General features: G+C 64.0%; 1 protein-coding gene across 7 annotated transcripts in view; it reads right to left on the bottom strand.

The window, feature by feature from the left end:
- Nucleotides 1–4341: 4341 nt before the first annotated feature.
- AFDN (afadin, adherens junction formation factor) overlaps nucleotides 4342–17517 on the bottom strand; it is a 104879-nt gene continuing 91703 nt past the window's right edge. For 4 of the 7 annotated variants that reach the window (XM_054595289.1, XM_054595282.1, XM_054595286.1 and 1 more), the window contains 4 exons: nucleotides 12662–12796; nucleotides 9560–9875; nucleotides 6598–6682; nucleotides 4342–5822 (listed from right to left, as the gene is read on the bottom strand). In XM_054595289.1, coding sequence (XP_054451264.1) covers nucleotides 5669–5822; nucleotides 6598–6682; nucleotides 9560–9875; nucleotides 12662–12796 — 690 coding nt within the window. In that variant the 3' untranslated portion in view covers nucleotides 4342–5668. Of the gene's footprint in view, nucleotides 5823–6597; nucleotides 6683–9328; nucleotides 9876–12661; nucleotides 12797–17517 lie in introns of all 7 variants that reach the window. The other 3 variants (XM_054595291.1, XM_054595287.1, XM_054595278.1) reach the window with 2 other exon arrangements.

Below are 17517 nucleotides of genomic sequence, written 5' to 3' on the forward strand. Positions count from 1 at the left end.
CCAGGAAGAGGGGGCTGGGAGGGCACAGGGAGACAGCAGGGTGGCTGTGCCCACAGGGCGGGCCCTCTGAGCACAGGACCAGAGGCGGCGTCAGAGAGCCAAGGAGGGGACCCCCAGGAGCAACCCGCCCAGCCGACGCCTTGATCTTGGACATCCGGGCCCAGGACTGTGAGGAATGAATGTCTGTTGTTTCAGCCACTGGCAGCAGCGGCAGCAGGAGACTGAAAACTGTTGTTAACTAAGAGCTACTGTTTCTGAAGCCCCTCCCCGCCGCTGCGCTCGCTGCAAACAGAGTGGGTCCTTCTGGGGGGCTTCTCTCGCCCACGGCCTGCTCCCCGGGGCCAGATCTCTCGCCACGGTTCCGGGGCTGCCGGCGGCGGCCTCTGCGCCCTTCATGGGTAACCCCTGCATCGACTGAGCCGGGCGCAGCCACTGGGCCCCGTATTCCCCGCCCGTGTTCAGGGTAAAGCGCCTGCCCTGCAGGCGAAGGAAGGGAACCAACCCCCAGGCCGCCAGAGCGCACACCGGGGCCCCACGTCTCGCCCTCCGAGCTGGTGGCCATCCCTCCCCACGAGACCCGGGGGCCCAAGGCCAGGAGCCGAGGGGAGACAGAACCGTCTGTGTGGCCCTGTGCTGCCTGGGCCCGACCTGCCGCCAAGCGGAGCTCGGACGGTGGGGGCTTGGGGCCCTGGCGGTCGCTGTCCTTCCAGGTTTGGTAAATTTTCTTGGATAAAAGTTTCTTCATGTGATGGATGCACAGGGCAGTTTCCAGGCGCCTGAAATGCTTTTGAGCCAGATTCGCTAGTTTTGCTGATGGAGCAGGTGCACAGCGTACCCCGTCCTGCCACAGGGAAGTCCTGTCCTGCCCGGCCCTCTGTCTGTCCCTGCCGGTCCCCCAGGCCCATCCCAGCACTTGCCACAAAGCCGCGTTTTCAAAATGCAGCCCTGAGGCCCCACCTCCACGTCTCTGGGGCCCCTCCTCGCCCAAGAGGAGAACCAGCCTTCACAGCCTGCCTGGCCTCCACTCTGCCTGCCGGCCTCGGCTGCCGTCCCGGCCCCGCGGCCCCGCGATCCCGGGGTCCCCCGCAGCCCCCCTCACTGCACGTCCCAGGCCTCGCCACCTACACACGCGGGGACCGCGGCTGCCCCTCCGCGCCACCACAGCCTCCTCCCCAGTTCGCTGGCGCTTGCGATTAGCTGCGATTCTGCTCCCTGCGTTCAGCGGGGCCTGCGAGGGGGCAGGGCTGGGACGACGGCGCCCCGCGGTGGACAGGCCAACCCGTCCCGCATCGATCCTGCCTCCGCCCCGCACCCAGCACCGCGGAACTAGCCGCCCACCCCGGTGGTGGGGCGCATGGGCGCGGCATGGGCGGTGGGACCTGGCGGCAGCCCAGCACTGGGCCGGCGCAGCAGGTGGGTGGGCGACGTGGGGGCCCCGCCCCTGAGGGCGCGCGTGCTCTTTACCTCGGAGGGGCCCCCAACCCACCGCCACCGTCGCCTGCCCTCCAGCCCGCACCCCCTTCCGGAGGCCCGGCCGCAGCCCCCGCCCCGCAGCCCCTCACCTGCACCAGCCGCTGCAGCTGCTGCGCCCGCCGCTCCTGGAAGCCGCCCCATCGCCCGCCTCCTGCGGGCATCGCGGCCTCGGTGGACGCGGGCGTGCGGGCGCGTCGCGGAGGCTGCGCGGCGCCTGTGGTGCCGGGTGGGGGAGGGGAGGACCGTTTCCTAAGTGCGGAGGGTGCCCCGAGCCCCGAGCCCGAACCCCTCCTCGGGCGCCAACTACGGGGACGTTTTATTTTGTTCCGTTACGGTCGTGGTGCGCGGGGGGTGGGGGCGGGGAGGACGCGGGCCCCCAGAACAGACTCCCCGAGTGGGGCGGGGTCCCGGCGGGTGGCAGCGCTGCAGGCCGGGGACACGGGGAGGGACAGTCCCTCTTCCGCAGGCAGAGCCACGCCCCGGAGCTCGTGCACCCTCTTTTCGGTCGCAGGACCAGGGCGGGGCCGCCCCTCCCCCAGAGAGCGCGCGCGCACTTCTCGCCTGCCCTGCCGAGGTCACGGGGCGGGGCGGGGGCGGCGGCCGTCCGTGCTTTTCCGGGGCGCGCCTCCTGCAGAGCCGGTCGGCGGGGCTATTCGGAGGCGCGTACAGGGCGGAGCCGTCTTCTTCAGCCATCACTTTAATTTCATTAGCGATCCATTGACCCATGTGACAACGAGAGAGAAACAAGGCAAGTTTTACCGGGAGAGGCAAGTTCATGCACAAGTGTCAGGCTCTGTGTCCAGAGATTTAGGGGATTTTGGGCAGTTTCCGCGTCTATGTCTATGTTAGTAACGGTCAAGTATTCAGGTTATACTTGATAGAAATGAAGACAAAAAAAATCAGGGCAAACCAACCACCAAAAAGCCCCCCGACTCCCCGGCGGGCTTCCCTCTCCCCTCCTCCCCAGCGCCTGGCCCACTCTGCCTGGGGCGCCCTGCAGCCTGGGGCGCGCTCCATGGCTCACTCAGCACCCCCGGCCCCCCCGCCCTTTGCCTCGGGGCCGCTTTCCGCTGCCGCGCAAGTCCCGGTGGCGGCCAGCTCCTTGCTTTGCCCTTGTCATGTTACTTAACTGCTCTACTTTATTTCTAAAATTCCAAGTTAAGTTGGAATCGCTGCCACCAACGTAGACTTGGTCCCTTTGTGCCTGCAGCCTATGCTTTAGAAAAGCGGGAAAACCCAGGCTCACTCCACCCCAGACAGGCGAGCGCATGTCACCCACCTTGTACCCTATACCTCCCAAGAGGGGCCCAAGCAGCTTCCCTCCCTCCTGCGCCCCCCGCCTGGGCCTCTGCCTCAGGCTGCCTCCCACCCCAAGCCGCCTCTCTCCGCAGGGGGACTCATTTCCTCCAAAGGGCGCCCCCTCCGAGACTTCAGCCGGGTGGTTCCGTGAACCCCCGCGGGCCCGTGCCTCTGCCCTGTGCACACGACGGCACTGCGTTTGCGTAGACACGCCGGGCACTTGCCTTCCTGGACCGGCTGCGCAAGGCGGGGAACCCGTTGGGCCACCAGCGACGGGCTGACGAGGCATCGTGAACTGTGTGTGTGGAACATCTTTCGGGGTCGCATGAAAACCCATCTCTTGAACACGTTTCCCTCCTGGAAGTCATTCCACTTAAAAGTTTGCCATGGCCTCACGTCACCGTCGGTGCGCAGCCAAGTGTCGGAGTCTGTTACCCACGCAGGAAGCAGGGGTGCCGTCCTACGGCACACGCGAGCACGGGGCCGGGGTGCTGCTCCTGCCGCTCCGGCCAGAGGCCGGGGGTGGGGGTCGGCCGCAGCGCCGCCGCCCAGCGCCCCAGAGCTGGGGCCTGGAGAGGGAGCTGGATCAGTACTAACCACCTCTAAGTCCAACTTACAGCACTTTTGGGGGCATCACCATACACTAAAAGCGAGCCATCGCCCTAATATGTGAGCACCTGGTCCCACCCAAAGGACTCCCAGGGGTCTTCACAGCCCAGAGACAGGCCTGCCCTCGCGGGAGGCTGCCCCGGCCCAATGTCCCGGCCCAGAGGCCGGGAAGGGCGGGCGGCCCGACACCCGCCCCCAGCACAGCCCCCGCGCTGGGCCCTCCCGCCCAGCACGCCTCCCGGGGCACCTCGGAGAACGGGCGCTGATGGCTGCGGGTGCTTCAGAGCCCAGGAGACGCCAGGCGACTGCGTCACCGAGCGGCAGTGTCCACACCGACGGCAGTGCCTGACAAAAGGACACCCGGACGTGGGTTTGGTTTTTTTTAAAGATTTTATTTGTTTTTAGAGGGGGGAGGGGAAGGATAAAGAGAGGGAGAGAAACATCCACACGTGGCTGCCTCTCGTGCGCCCCCTGCTGGGGACCTGGCCTGCAACCCAGGCAGGTGCTGCGACTGGGGATTGAACCGGCGACCCCCTGATTCGCAGGCTGGCCAGGGCTGGGCATGTTTAATGACTGAAGAGGGGTGGGGGCAGGAGGGTGGATACTCAAATATAACATCTGTCAGCAGTATGAAAATAACAGCAAATACACTTAAATACATACAAAGTTTATTAAAAATAGGCTGCAAGTGAAATACAGTAGAAACGGGAACTACAGCAGTTTTGGTGATTTTCCACAGTAACGCAGTTGCAGAAGCCCTTCCCCGGCACCGGCGTCCGGGCCGCGCGTGCCCGCAGCCCTGCGCGCCGGTGCCTACAGGCATGTGCACGTCTCCTATATATGAACCGAAGAGCAGTGCCTCTGCACCCCTTCTCTGGAGACCGTGTGGGCCTCGCCCCACGGGGCCCTGGCGCCGAGCCCTGCGGGGCGTCGGCCTGCCCGCCCGCTCCGGCGCTCGGGGACCTTCATCAGCGCGGGCCCCGCCCTCCCCCTTACGTGGAGGGGGGGCGGCAAACGCACACTTCCAAACAAGAACCCTGACAGACACAAAGTATTTACACTCGCATTTTAATGATTCATCATACAGCTCTTCTTAAAGTGATTTCTAAGGTGAGAGGGCCCCTCCCACTGCTATTTGGAAGTGTGCGCATCTTCCTGACATATGTATTTTTCAGAGAACAATATGGTACAGAAAAATCTAGACCCCACATCAGGGCTTTGTCAAATAGAAAATTTGTTCATAATCACAAAGTAATTTACCATTTTAACATCACACAATATAAAACAAAGTGAGGTCCGTCTCCCCGACATCAGCCATATTTCCACAGCTGAAAAAATGACAGTGGTTACTAATAATCAACAAATGAAAATTAAATAATTCTATTAGAGTGTAAAAAAATAGCTTGAACTGCCATATGAATTACTCCTACAAACTAACTACAGACGCTGCACGTGAGCCCACGGGCGCGGCCCGCTCCTCTCCCACTGGGCTCAGGCGCCGCGTCCCTGCCCCGTCCCCATCTGCCGCCGTGTGGTCGGCAGTCTCCCTCACGGATCCCCGTGAACGCCTGGAGACGTTAACTTCCTACTGGTAACTGCCACCTGCAAAACCACCCATGATGTACTATAATAATAATCTAGTTTTTATAAAGTTTCCTAAGCTTAAAGCCTCAACATTTTCTGTTCAAAAAACTTTCCAATCAAACACCTAGACCTGATCAGGAGGCCGGGACTGGGGAAGCAGGAGAAGGGCAGGGCCCCGTGTGCGCCCCTGTTCCGGGAGCGCCGTTCCTGCTCCGCCCGAGCACTGGGGCGAGCCGCTGGCCCGCACGCAGGGGCTGCGCCTCCCTGACCCCCGCTCCGGGAGGGTCACCGCCCCCCGCAGAGCCGTCCCTACTTGCCACTCAGTAGTGCAAATGACATTCCGGGCAGTTCAAGCTACCCTCGGAGAGCTCCGCTCAAGCGTGTGACAAAGAAGGGAAGCAGGGTGGCTTTGTGCTCCTCGGGGAAGCAGGAGGGAAGAGGTACCCCCTTCCTCCCGCCCCCTCTAAGAAAGAAGCTGAGAAGGTCTTCACGGGGTCAGATCATGAAGAAACTAGACAGTGTAATTTAAATTGCATACATGACAATCTCTTGGTAAAACAGAGTTTCTTGGAGCTGGAACTGTCTCCAAGTCCCCACCGCCCCGGAGGCAAGCCCCGCGCGACGCAGGAGCAGGCCCCTCCCGCCTCGGGCTCGCAGCCACAGAGCCTGCAGAGAGGGCCCGCGGGCCTGCGGAGGCCCCGTCTCACTTGGTGTTCAGCTCGTTCTCCAGCTCGGTTAACTTGCGAGAGGCTTTTATTTTATTAGACACATCTTGACCTTGCGAGAAGAGACGCTGGCGCTCCTTGAACGTCAAGTTCTCGGGGGCCCCCGAACTTGCAGGGACATCGGCCTCCTGGCTGCACGAGAAGGAAATGCAAACGGCACCGGTCAGAATGGCAGCGGTGCGTCCCCAAGCAGGGGCACTCGCGTCGGCGCAGGGAACGTCGGCGCGCGTTTGTGAGAGGGCCTCCCTCCCCGACAGACTCGTGGCCACCGCCCCTGGAGCTGCCGTCATCGGGGCTGTCCCTGAACTCTTCAGAGAAAGGACAGAGCAGTCTCCTCCCTGAAAACGTCAACTCCTGTCACATCCAACCCTGGAAACTCTTTTATCAACCTCAGTTTTATCAAGCAGGCCGCCCTTCCCTGAGAGTCTAACTGAAGAGGCAGTTTAAAAACAGAGCATCTCAACACGCGGCCCTGCAGGGACCCGAGAGGCACGTCAGCGTCCGCACATGTAGCCGTAGCGGGTCAGAAGCCAGGCGGCTCTGAGGCTGCCCGCTCACGCGGCGTGCCGACAAGTGCGCAGGCAGCAGCGCTCCTGGCTGGGGCCCGGGGAGGGGACGCCCAGGGCGCTACCTCGAACCTGCCACCTCCTGGGGGCGGGGTCGCACAGAGCAGCGTGTCCACGGGTCCTGCAGTCCTGACTCCTCAGCCTGCGCCCACCCACTGCTGGGGCCCACCCTGCAAGCGACGCGCAGGGAAGGGCGAGCTTGCGCAGGCCGCGCGGGGCCAGGGCCACGGTCAACGCCCGGCCCGAGACCTGTCTCCAAGGTGCCAGCGCAGCCCCGTGCACCCAGCGCGTGGACGGGAAGAGGATCCCGGTGCAGGGGCCATCCAGCGCCAACGCACTACCTTTTCGCTGGTTTCTCTCTCGGGTCCGGATAAGCCTCATGGGCGCCGGCCAGCGCCCCAGAAGATCCCGTGAAACAGTTTGGTCCTTTTCCATAAAAGAGAAAGTCAAAGTTAAAGTACTTGCGTTATTTGCTAAACTTTACCCATGAGAAGGATGTAGCGCCCTTAGGAGAATAAGACATTTTTAATCCCTAAATAAGAAAACCCAGGCTCTTCGCTGAGAAGCCCCACCCCCGGTGGCTGGAGCGCGGCCCGAGTCGCTGCGCGGCCCTGCCAGTGTGTGCGCGAGGAGCTGCACAGGCCGCAGGGGGAGAGCCGCCGAGCTCCGATCAGATAAAATTCACAAACATCACAGATTCCCAAGGAAAATCCACAAAAGACTGGCTTAAACGGGGAGACAGCAACTCGTCTCCTACAAAAATCACAGAGCAACTTGCAGGTTCTCAAGTAATCCTGTGGCTGAGAATCTTTTCATGGCAGCTCCTGAATTTTTTCAAAATAAATGGCTGTAACGTTAAAACAAACAAAAGTCCTTAAACAAATGAGCTGCTCAGCCCTCAGCGCTGGTACGCTCGTACCGGACAGAGCCAGGGACGAGATGCCCTGAGGCAGTGCGGAGGGCCCACGCTGCAGCCCGCGCGGCCACCTGCCCTCTGCTGTCTGCCCCCAGGCCGAGGGGCTGCCGAAGACAGGATGCAGACAAAAGCTTTAAGTGCATCTGGATAAGCTACTCTTGCCCCTGATGGTACCCTATTAAAATCATCATGCCCTAAAACTGTGCCAATGAGTTTCTGTTAATTTTAACTCAGCTGGAAAAAAATAATCCCACGCTGAGAGCAACGGCGGCCTGCGCGGTGGGCACCCACGCACCTGCAGAGCAGCAGGGCGGCGCGCCCACACTGGAACCCCCTTGTCCCAGGCGCTGCCGCCCTGACCTCCGCGCCCACACACAGGCCTCCTGGGCAGGACCACGCCGGGCGATGGGACGGCTCAGCCACCGTGGGAGCACCCGCCCCGCACTTCACCCCCCCCTCACGGCTCCGTGCGGGTCCCCCATCAGCACCGCAGAAAGCCACCCTCGGCCACGGCTCGAGAGAGCAGACAGAAAGCCACACCAACGGGAGGCCCTCCAGAGCAAGCCTTGCGATAAAAATGGCTCGCTCAAAGTTTTTCAACTTTAGTATTGAATTTCTTACTCATTTTGTTTTGAAAATGTTCTGTTTTTTGAGCTTTGTTGTCAGAGTGACACGTGTTTCTTCCACTGGTAAAAATCACTTTTTGAGAATTTCCAGTCAATCGGAGGGTCATACATCCCAGCCGGCTGCACGGGAGCAACGGCCGCACCAGAGACCCTCACGGAGCCGTGCGGAAGGGCGCCCACCATGCGTCGGCCGCAAAGCGCGTGCCAGGCGCCCTGCCTGTGCGCGCGGTGCCCAGTGGAAGAGACCGGTCCAGGCTCAGAACTGCGCTTCTCCAGTGCACTCCCGGCAGGGCAGAGCCGAGGAGCAACAGCTTTGCAGGGAGCGGAGGAAGGCAGGCTTGGGGCGAGGGAGGCGGTGTGGGGCCTGCTGCTGCCTGGGCTCCGGTGGGAGACGGGGCAGGGTTGCGGTGGAACTGAAGGCCCTGGGGGCAGAGTGCCTGCCACAGCGCGGTCACCACGCCCCCCACAAACTCTCCTGCTGGGCTTGCACTCTGCTGCGGGGACACGGATGGCACTCGCTGCAAAAATCCCTGCCGTTCCACTGAGGTCTAAAGACAAGCCCTTCTGGGCGCTCACAAAGAGCAGCTCCCGGCAGACCCCTGCTCTGACCAGGGCCACCCGCGGCACGGGGCGCTGAGGACAGCTCCTGCAGGGCCGGGGGAGCCCCTGGGCCTGGCGCTGGGCGGGGGGTGGTGATTCAGGAGAGTCTTGTGCTTAGTAAGAGCGGCACTGTTAACGGGAGCCTGTCCGGCCGGCACTCCGTTTTTGCGGAAGCCCTCGGACTAGTCTGAAATCTGAAGCCCTACAGCTTACTTAGGCTCTCAGTGCAACTTCCAGCGCTGCCTCGGAGTCATCACGGAACACGCGCCTGCAGTGGCCGCGGTCCCAGCACTGGCAGGGCCCACCGTGCCAGGCCAGGACCTGAGGCAGGGGCCTGGCTGCCTGCGCTGCGGTGCTCGGAGCAGGAAAGGCAGCAGGGCGGAAGGAAGGTGGGCAGGAGGGCGGCCCACAGCGGTCCAGTCCCAGGCTCGTGGCAGGGGCAGCCGGTACCCAGCCGTTCGCCCCGCCTGGCTTAGCGAGCGCTGCGGCCGCTTGGGGTCCCTGCTGTACCACCGCCATGTGGCACCCGAGCCAGAAGAGAAAGCCCTGCTCCGGTGACATGCAGACCCTAGTGTGTGCTGGACCCCGCTGATGAGCAGAACCTGGTGTAGACGCCAAATGAGGGGGAGGGGGCACGGGAGCCACGCACAGGACTTGTCTGGAGGCAGAGAAGGAAGACCCAGGCCAGCAGCGCCAGGGGGCGGGGGAGGGCTGGCCGCTGCCGGCTCAGCCACGGAGACAGCGCCAGAGGGCTGGTCCCGGAGAGAGCATCTGCGAGCCACCACAATCAGGGGGGAAGGCGGCCCCAGGAGCCCCGTAATCAAGCCTGACCCAGGCTCCCCAGCAGGCGCGCTAGGCCCGCGTCGTGGGCAGAGCAGGCGGAGGCCCCAAGCCGACCAGAAGGCAGAGGGCAGGAAGGGTGCTGGTTACCTCTCCCGCGGGAGGGCCCAAGGTGGAGCAGGCTGGCGGTTTTTGGAGGGGGCGGGGCCTGGCCTGCCGGGCGGGCCGTGCTGTTGGCACAGGCCGAGGGCAGCTGGGACGGGTTGGAGAGGAAGATGCCATCGGAGGCTGGGCGTGGCCGGCAGGGGCGAGGCTGTGGCCTAAGGGCGGCAGGAGAGCGGGGCCCCGGCGGTGCCCTTGGGTCAGCATAGGTGTCCTGACCTGCTGGGCCGCGGTCCTCCTCCTCCTCCTCCTCCTCCTCCTCCTCCTCGTAGGCGACGTACTTGGCAGTGTACAGGGAGTCGGGGGAGAGGGCCTGGGCCTGGAGGGAGGAGGTGGTGCGCTGTGGCGGCGGGGGCGGCGCGCCGGCCGAGGGCAGGGCCGCGGGCTCGTAGCCTCGGGGCAGCGGCGGTCTGCCCAGGCCTGGCTCCTGCTCCGGCTCGGGCTGCTCGGGCCCCAGCAAGCGGCGCTCGGCCTCCTCGTGCCGCCGGCGCCGTTCAGCCTCCAGGCGGCTGTAGTACCCCTCCTCCTGCTGCCTCTGTGGGGGGGAAAGACAGAGAGGAGAGGCCAAGGTCAGGTGGCGGGGGGGGGGGCGGGGCACGGCCTCAGACCCACCCTCCCGGGCCCCTCACACCGGTGATGACCGTGGGGCCTGACATCATGCCTACGGTGACAGAAACAGGCACATTGCCCTGGAAGCGGGCTTCTCGAGACCCGGGAATCAATCGGCATGAAGCTGCTTGAAAGCAAGGAACGCGAAGACTCCCGGGGCGGGCGGGCTCCCACACGCAGGCGCGCCGGCCCGTCCACGCCATGCCAAGCGCTCAGCCCTCCCCTGCTCTCCGGACTCTGCCTGTCTCTCTCCTGCTTCTGTCCCGGCGTCAACTTACCTGTTACTGCTGAGTTTAAAGACAAAACAGCCCCAGACAGGCTCTACCTGGCTTCCCGCGGCCGGCGCGCCCGGGGCGACCCGCGTCCCCGCTGGCCCGGCTGCCGGAGAGCAGCCCCCCACCCGGGAAGGGCGTGAGCAAGCCGCCTGGCTCTTCCCGGTCACTGGCGGGGCAGTGACGGGGCACCACCGACCGCAAGAACACCGTCCTTTGCCCAAAGCCGCGCGCGAGCGAGCCTTCCACCGTTCGTGAGTCGCACGCCCCATCTTCCACTCCCTGTCAGACAGAAAGTCAGAGCGACAGCAACAAGGCATTCCACAAGGTGTATTGTGACACGTACCACACGTTTTTCTGACATACATCCGAGAAACTCCAGTTGACAGTGTTAAAATTACCTTAACATTAAAAAAGGTTACAGCACAATGGTGTTGAAGATTGACAGGAGTTTTAGAACACAAGAAAAGAGGAAACAAGCGATGAGAAATCAAACAGTAAGCAGCCGGCCTGGACGGGAACGCAGTCGCAGGGCGCAGGGCGCGGGGCGCGGGGCGGTGCGCTGCGACCCACTCAGCCGGGGCGCACGGCGGCAGGGACCTCGCTGGCGCCAGCGTTGCAGTTTTTGGTCCCACTTCACGCTGCACGCCTGTGCTTTCTCCCTGCTGCCTCTAGACAGACACACGCACACACACGCATGTGTGCACACGCACAGAGCGAGTGAACACACAATGGCCAACGTGTCCCCTTCCGAGGGAGAGAACCCCAGGAGCGAATGCCAGCCCCCGCTGTGGCCTCGACCCAATTTCTCATTCTATCTTCTTACTCTACATTGAGACATCATGAAGGGAAGACTTTTTTTCTTATTTTCTACACAAAATAAGTGTCCTCTTGGGGTGCGGACCCGGAACCCGAGTGTGCGCTGCGGCTGTGCCGGCTGCTGCCGGGGGCCTGTCTGGGTCCTCGCTGACGCCGCGGCCGGGGCCCTCCGCGGGGGCTGGCGTGGCCTCCTCGGATGGAGAGCAGGCCCAATGACGGCCTGCACGGCCACTGTCCCACCCACCGTTCCTCTGTGCCAAAGCCAACCCACCAATTTTGCACACGCTGCATAAAGCAGCAGGTCGCCAGGCTCCTTGGTACACTGAGCACCCACCCACAGCAGCAGTTACCGCACACAGAGTGCCTCGGCCACACGCACGCGCGGGGACCATGGCGGTCAAGTGTGGGCCGAGGGTGCCTCAGCGCCACACGCACGGGTCCTGCGGTGACGGCCGGTGGCACCCACAGGGCCCCCAGGGCGCACGGGCGGGACGCAGGAGAGCAAGCCCTTCCTCAGCAGCCCAGGGACAGACGGACCTCACAGGCCGCACCAACCGAGGCCTCGAGGGGCCTGGGCTCCAGGGCCATCAGTGGCAACGTCCCCGCTCAGGCCAAGACGCCAGGGCGAGCCACCCCGCGAGCTCAGACCCCTGAGGAAAGCGCAACGCCGTCCGGCAGGACAGGTGACAGGAGGGCAGGCTCTAAGGACAGGGAAAGGTCTGCGAGAGGCCGAGATGGGCAGCTTGCCAACAGGCCAGGCCCTCGGGAGCGCCCTGCGGTCATTTAAACGGGCCAGGTCCTTTCTCCGGGCCTCACTCCTGGGCGGTCACGGGACCACCACATGGGCTTCCTCCGCGTCCCGTTCCCCAGCGGGAGGATGTTCTGCTCCTACCGTCCCAGGACCCTCCCAGAAGGGATTTCTAACAATCAGGTGGTTGCACGCAGGCTTCCGCCGTCACAGAAGGGGAGCGACAGCACGTGCCGGCCCGCGAGCCCGGGGACAGCGGCAGCGCCTGCGGGACCACGCTGCACAGCTGTACACAGGCTGGGAGGGGCAGCATCGTCCGGGTCCCCCCCCGCAGAGGCCGCCCCGACCTGGCCGCCCCGTTGAAGAGCAGCTGAAAGGGTTACTTGTAAAACACCTGCACGTGGAAACAATGTCACGGCTCAGAGCGCCTACCGCGTTACACTCTAGGTCACGCTCTGCTGTAGCTGGTCGCGTATAAACCGTGCGCTCTCCTTTTTTCCCATCACCTGGAGTGGAGCCATTTCAGTGAGTGAGCCACTTAAAACGCTCAGTGCTAACAGGCTGTCCCCTACGTTCCTGCCGCTGCCCGCAGCTCACACGCACGCTGAGCAGTCACGGAACCGCTGGCAGCCCCCCGCAGCCGCCAGGCCGCGTCCAGCACGGACAGAGCTGGGCCGGCAGGGCTGAGGCCGAGAGGCCGGTGCGGGCCCGGCCCCGGGGTCCAGGAGTCAGAGAGAGACGGGCAGAAGACAGGGTCTGGAGACAGTCCAGAAGGGGGGCCGCCGGGCTTCGGTCCAGGAAGAGGAGGGGCAGGCCCTGCCCGGCCCCGGCCGCGCCTCACGCCAGCCCCGTCGCGCCCTACAGCACCCGAACCTTGGCCTCGGCGTCCCGCCGGCCGCGCTCCTCCTCCCGCCGCAGACGCTGCTCCTCCTGCCGGGCGCGCTCCTCGGCCTCGCGCTGCCGCAGCTCCTCCAGCTGCTGCTGCCGCCGGCGCTCCTCGTCCTGTAACTGACAGCAGAGTGACCTTACCTTCCGCCCGGCGCCCGGCCGGCCGGGGGCGACAGCACACGGAGACGAGCAGACGCAGGCACACGAGGCTCGCACACGAGGCTCGCACAGGACACGGGCGCGGGGCAGGGCCGGGGAGATGCGGCTGCCGCCCCAAAGCACAGTCCCTGGCCCCGGAATCGCCCTGCACGGATCGGGGGCCCGGGAGAGCGCATTCCACTCACACACACCAAACAAGCTCCATTATTTTGTGAGAACAAGTTTAAAGTTAGCTAGCTCATGTGAACCGTGCAAACAAAAGGTGCCCAACCACCTCTCCCTGCACGTCCCAGTTCCTGCCATGGCGGGGGGGGGACGGGGGGACGGGGGAAACAGCCCGTGCCCCCGGGGCAGGTGCAGACCAGCTGAGCCTCTGGGTGGGCAGCAGGGGGGCCCTGAGCTGGCTGACGGGCGCCCGGCCCTGGGGACCAAGGTCCTTGCACCTTCCCACCCTGGCCCCTGCCACCAGCCCCCTCTGGTCCTGTCTGCTCAGGGAGACCCCCGAACCCTGGGCCCCAGAGCGGAACCGCAGGAGGACCTCCTTCAGACTCCTGCCGCTTGGCTGCCGAGGAGCCCCCCGAGCCGCTGGGCGTGCCAGCGAGGGACCCAGCCCCCCAGGACAGTGCGCTCCGGCCCCCGGCCGCCCCACACACGTCGCCTGCTTGCCGTCTGTTATCTCTCCCCTGCACCATTCAAACACTCAAGGATCTCTTACAAAAAGGCTAGAACAAATCTTCTCTTTGGGTTTCAGCTCCTTTGTCCCCCTGGTCACGCACGCTCACTCCAGGCAGAAACTGCCTTTTCTAAAAGAACCCGGAAAAAAGCCCCTCTGGCCGGGAGAGGAGGGAGCGAGGCTCTCTCGCACCTGGACATGAGGCAGCCGCTTAGGCCATGACGGCGGCTCTGAGAGCCCTGCCCCCTCCTCTACTCCCGGCCTGCCCAAGGCCCGGGCTGGAGCGGCAACGGGCGCAGGACAGCGGCCGCCGAGGAGGGGACTTGGCGCGCTGCACATTGCCCCGGAGCGCCAAGCCTCACCCGCCGGGTCTCCCCCAACCAAGGCAGGGTCCTCACATCCAGCCCTTCGGTGTGCGAGCGCTTCGGCATCCAAAGAGCTCCTTGTTAATCCGCAATCGGCTCGTTAGAATTGTGGGCTGTCTTTTGTTTTTTTAAATAAAAACAAAGCCCTAACGACGTTGCTCCATTACTTCTGTGGAACAGACGCTGTGCTCCGGTGACATACGAGCTCAACCATGAGGTACCCCCTGGTCGGTGCACAACAAGAAGCCGTTTAGAAAGGAGCGGAATCCCCCCTCGGGAAGACGAATCAGCCCGGCTCCTCCCAGCGGTCGAGGTGCGCGGCAGGGCGTCCGCAGCGGCAGGGCCCAGAGCCGTGGGCCAAGAACGGAGGGGCCTCGAGGAACGAGGCAGGCGCTGCATGGGCCGCAAGGCCAATAGGGCCTCCCGGGGTCCTCGGCACCAAAGGTGGGAGGCGGCGCCCAAACCAAAATAACAAGATGGCAGCAGAGGGTGTCAAACACCCTGCAGGAGGGTGACTGATGGGAGACTGAACCTGCAGTAACGCAGAGGTGCCTCTGCTGCCCTCCTGAAGCGCAAGCCGGCCTCCCGGGGCTGCGTTTCCTGGGCCTTGTCAAAACCGGCCATGGGCAGGGAAGACGGCACACACCGGAATAGCCAGCTAGCGCTTTCCAAAAGCACTGCGGTGTGAAGAAATCAAAACAAGTACAAGTCTCCTAACAACTGGCAGAGGACCCAGCCCCTGAATCCAGGAGCAGACTGTTTCCTGAGGCCCTGCCCCCGCCCCAGGCTGCCTGCTGCCGGGGCGGAGCCAGCCGCTCCTGGGCTGGGAGGGGACGCAGTGCCGGCACCAACGCTGGGAGGAAGGCCGCTCCTCCCCACAGCCTGGGAAGATGTTCAACACAGCGGTTTTTGTTTCAAAACTCAGATCGGTTTCTCTTCAAAGAGATACTACTTTAAAAAAAAGAAAAAAACACAGAAAGCAAAAAAAAAAAAAAAAACAAAAAGAAACAAATCCCAAAAAATAAAAACCCAAACCCACTAATGATAGGAAAAAAAAAACAATCTACTCTCTTAATTTCCTTTAAATAACAGCTCGGGAATGAGAAGTCACACACGATCAAAGCAGTCTTGTGGGAAGCCCTACTCGGGGAACAGATGTAAATAGACACAATTCTTACAGAGTGAATCCAGGCAGCCCCGACCAAAACTGGTTGGACCCAGACCATGCCGGCATTTCAAAGGTCGCCGTGGGAGCGGGACCCACGGGCCCGCTGTGCTGGCCGTCCACGCTTCTAAAAAAGGTGTCTTCAAATGAAAACCAAGTGCGTGGAGAGTCGAGACCCACGTGCCCCTAAGCCGGACTCGTGCCCGTCACTGGCACCCCCCTGCGGACGCCTGTGCCGCGGGGATGGCTGTGTCTGCCCGGCAGGCGGCCCGCGGACCCCCCTCCGCAGGCCCTCTTGCAGCCCCCGCCCACAGGGCGCGCTCACCCCACGCAGGTCGGGCCTGCAGAGGGGACCGGGGGGGACACGCGTCTCCTCGCTGGGGCCACAGAACCCGCTCTCACCCGAGCGGGCGCGCCACCTGCCAAAGGGCCGGCTCTTGGTGACAGAGGGTCCCTCCCTGGGCCGAGACCACACTCCTCTGTTTCAACGGTAAGAAAATGACTCTATCAGGAGTGGTCTGATCTGTGGCTTAGCTGCTGGAGTCCTCCAGTGGCAGAGACGCGTCCGAGGAGCCCCCTTGCGGGGGGTGGCGAGGGCCTGCGCCCCGGAGGGACCGCGCGCCTTCGCAGCGCGTTCAGGGGGACTGGCCGGCGCGCCACAATCCAAGTAACTTCGGGGCCCATCTCCACAACAGACACGTGCTGGCTTCCCACCTGAGCGCTGCGCCTCTCCCAAGGCCTCCGGCCCTGCTGGCCCTTGGGGGGGGGGGGCGTGTCCGCCCTTTGGCTCCGAGGCCCTGGGCTGGGCCACTCCCCTTTCTGAGTCCTTCCGCCTGGGCTGGCGAGGGGACAGCCTGCGGCTTCTGCTCCCAGGGCGGCTCCCGCCTGGTGCTTCCGCAACGGTGCTGAGGCCCCGCCCTGGGATACACGACCCCGCTGGTCCCATGGAGGGTGCCGACCGACGGGCGCTGGCCGCCCTCAGGTCTTGGTGGAGGAGCGAGGAGGAGTGCTGCCAGCTGAAGCCCCCAGGGCTGGAGGGGCTGCCGGGGGCAGGTCGGAGCCAGGATGGGCCTGGGGAGACCGCGGGCAATGGGAGCTCCTGGGGGCGCGGCTCCTGGGGGTGGAGTCCAGGAGCGGGCGGCCGAGCGGCAGGAAGGGCCCCAGATGTGCGCTCAGAACATGCTGGGCAGCCTCAGCTCCCTCAGGCTGGGCCGGTCTCTGAACGCGGGGCCGCCCCGCCATCCCACCCATGTCACCGGTGGGCACGAGGAAAGGAGAGGGCAGCCTGCGCTTCTCTGGGGACCTGGAGCCACACGCTCTGTCAGGAGGGAGACGGGCCGGGCGCCCGTCCGACGCGAGCCAGGTGGGACCAGGGTGATGGCCACTCTGCACCCCAAGGCAGGGCCTGGGTGGTGTGGGCGGAACGTGGCGCCTGAAGGCCCTAGGAGCCACCGCAGGGCCCTGAGGACATTGCTGTCGCCAGCTTTTCAGTCTCCCTGTGGCTGCCCCGCGGAGAACGGCCATAGGGGGACCGGGGTGGAGGTGAGGCATCCAGGGAGGGCTTCCCTGCAGTCGCCCCGGCGGGGGACGCTGTGGCTCAGGCTGGGGGGCAGGCGCAGGGCAAATGCATGGCAGTTTCTCGACAAGAGGGGAAACCGCGGCTGTGGTCACCGAGGGCTCCGAGGGAGCCCCCGAGGAGAACCCCTGTGGAGCGGAGGCTGAGGGGGGCCCTGCGGGGCGGGAGAGGGGCCTGCACTGGACACGTGAGAGGGGGGTGGCTGGCATGAGCACAGGCCATGCACAGGAGGTGGGGGGCACAGGCAGGGGACGGAGACAGACCAGGAGCAGAAACCAGCCGGGCGCCCTCGGACCCGCTGCCCCTCGGCTGCCACGAGAGGACGCACATGCTTCCTTCACCCCGCTCCCCACAGACCCCACAGCAAGGCCGCAGAGAGCTGCCTGGACGGGGACGGCGACGGCGACATCTACTGGGGAACTAGCCTCCCAAACGCTCAGGAGCCGGGTGGTTGGAGTCAGTATTAATACTTAACTATCTTTCAAAGAAAGAAAAGCTCAGCTACCCCTAGCTCTGGAACAGAAACCTTCCAGTCACCCCACCCCTGAACATCACCCCTAGCGTTCACTGTAAGCTGGGTGGCACAGGGGCCTCCCCGGGCCCATGGGGGCGGCTGTGGGCGCCTGCGCCGCCCTGAGCGCCGGCCGCCGGCGCGCACCTCCACCCACAGGGAGGGAGAGACACGCGGGCCTGTGTGTCCTGAAACGCACATGAAGCTCAGGAAACGGGCCCTTCTGCCGGCCAGGGTCGGGGTGGCTCAGGAGAGGTCTCTCCCTGGAGGGGTCATCGCCCCCCTGCTGCCTAAATTTTTACCGAAGGCAGGTTGCTACTTGGCGAAAGGCCATTTCGAGTCAATTCCAAATTCAGGGATTATTTTTTTAAAGCATTGTCTGGTACTGGCCT

This window comes from Pteronotus mesoamericanus, unplaced genomic scaffold, assembly GCF_021234165.1.
Source record: "Pteronotus mesoamericanus isolate MK-2021 breed Mesoamerican mustached bat unplaced genomic scaffold, CSHL_Meso_final contig_134, whole genome shotgun sequence".
Taxonomy (NCBI): Eukaryota; Metazoa; Chordata; class Mammalia; order Chiroptera; family Mormoopidae; genus Pteronotus; species Pteronotus mesoamericanus.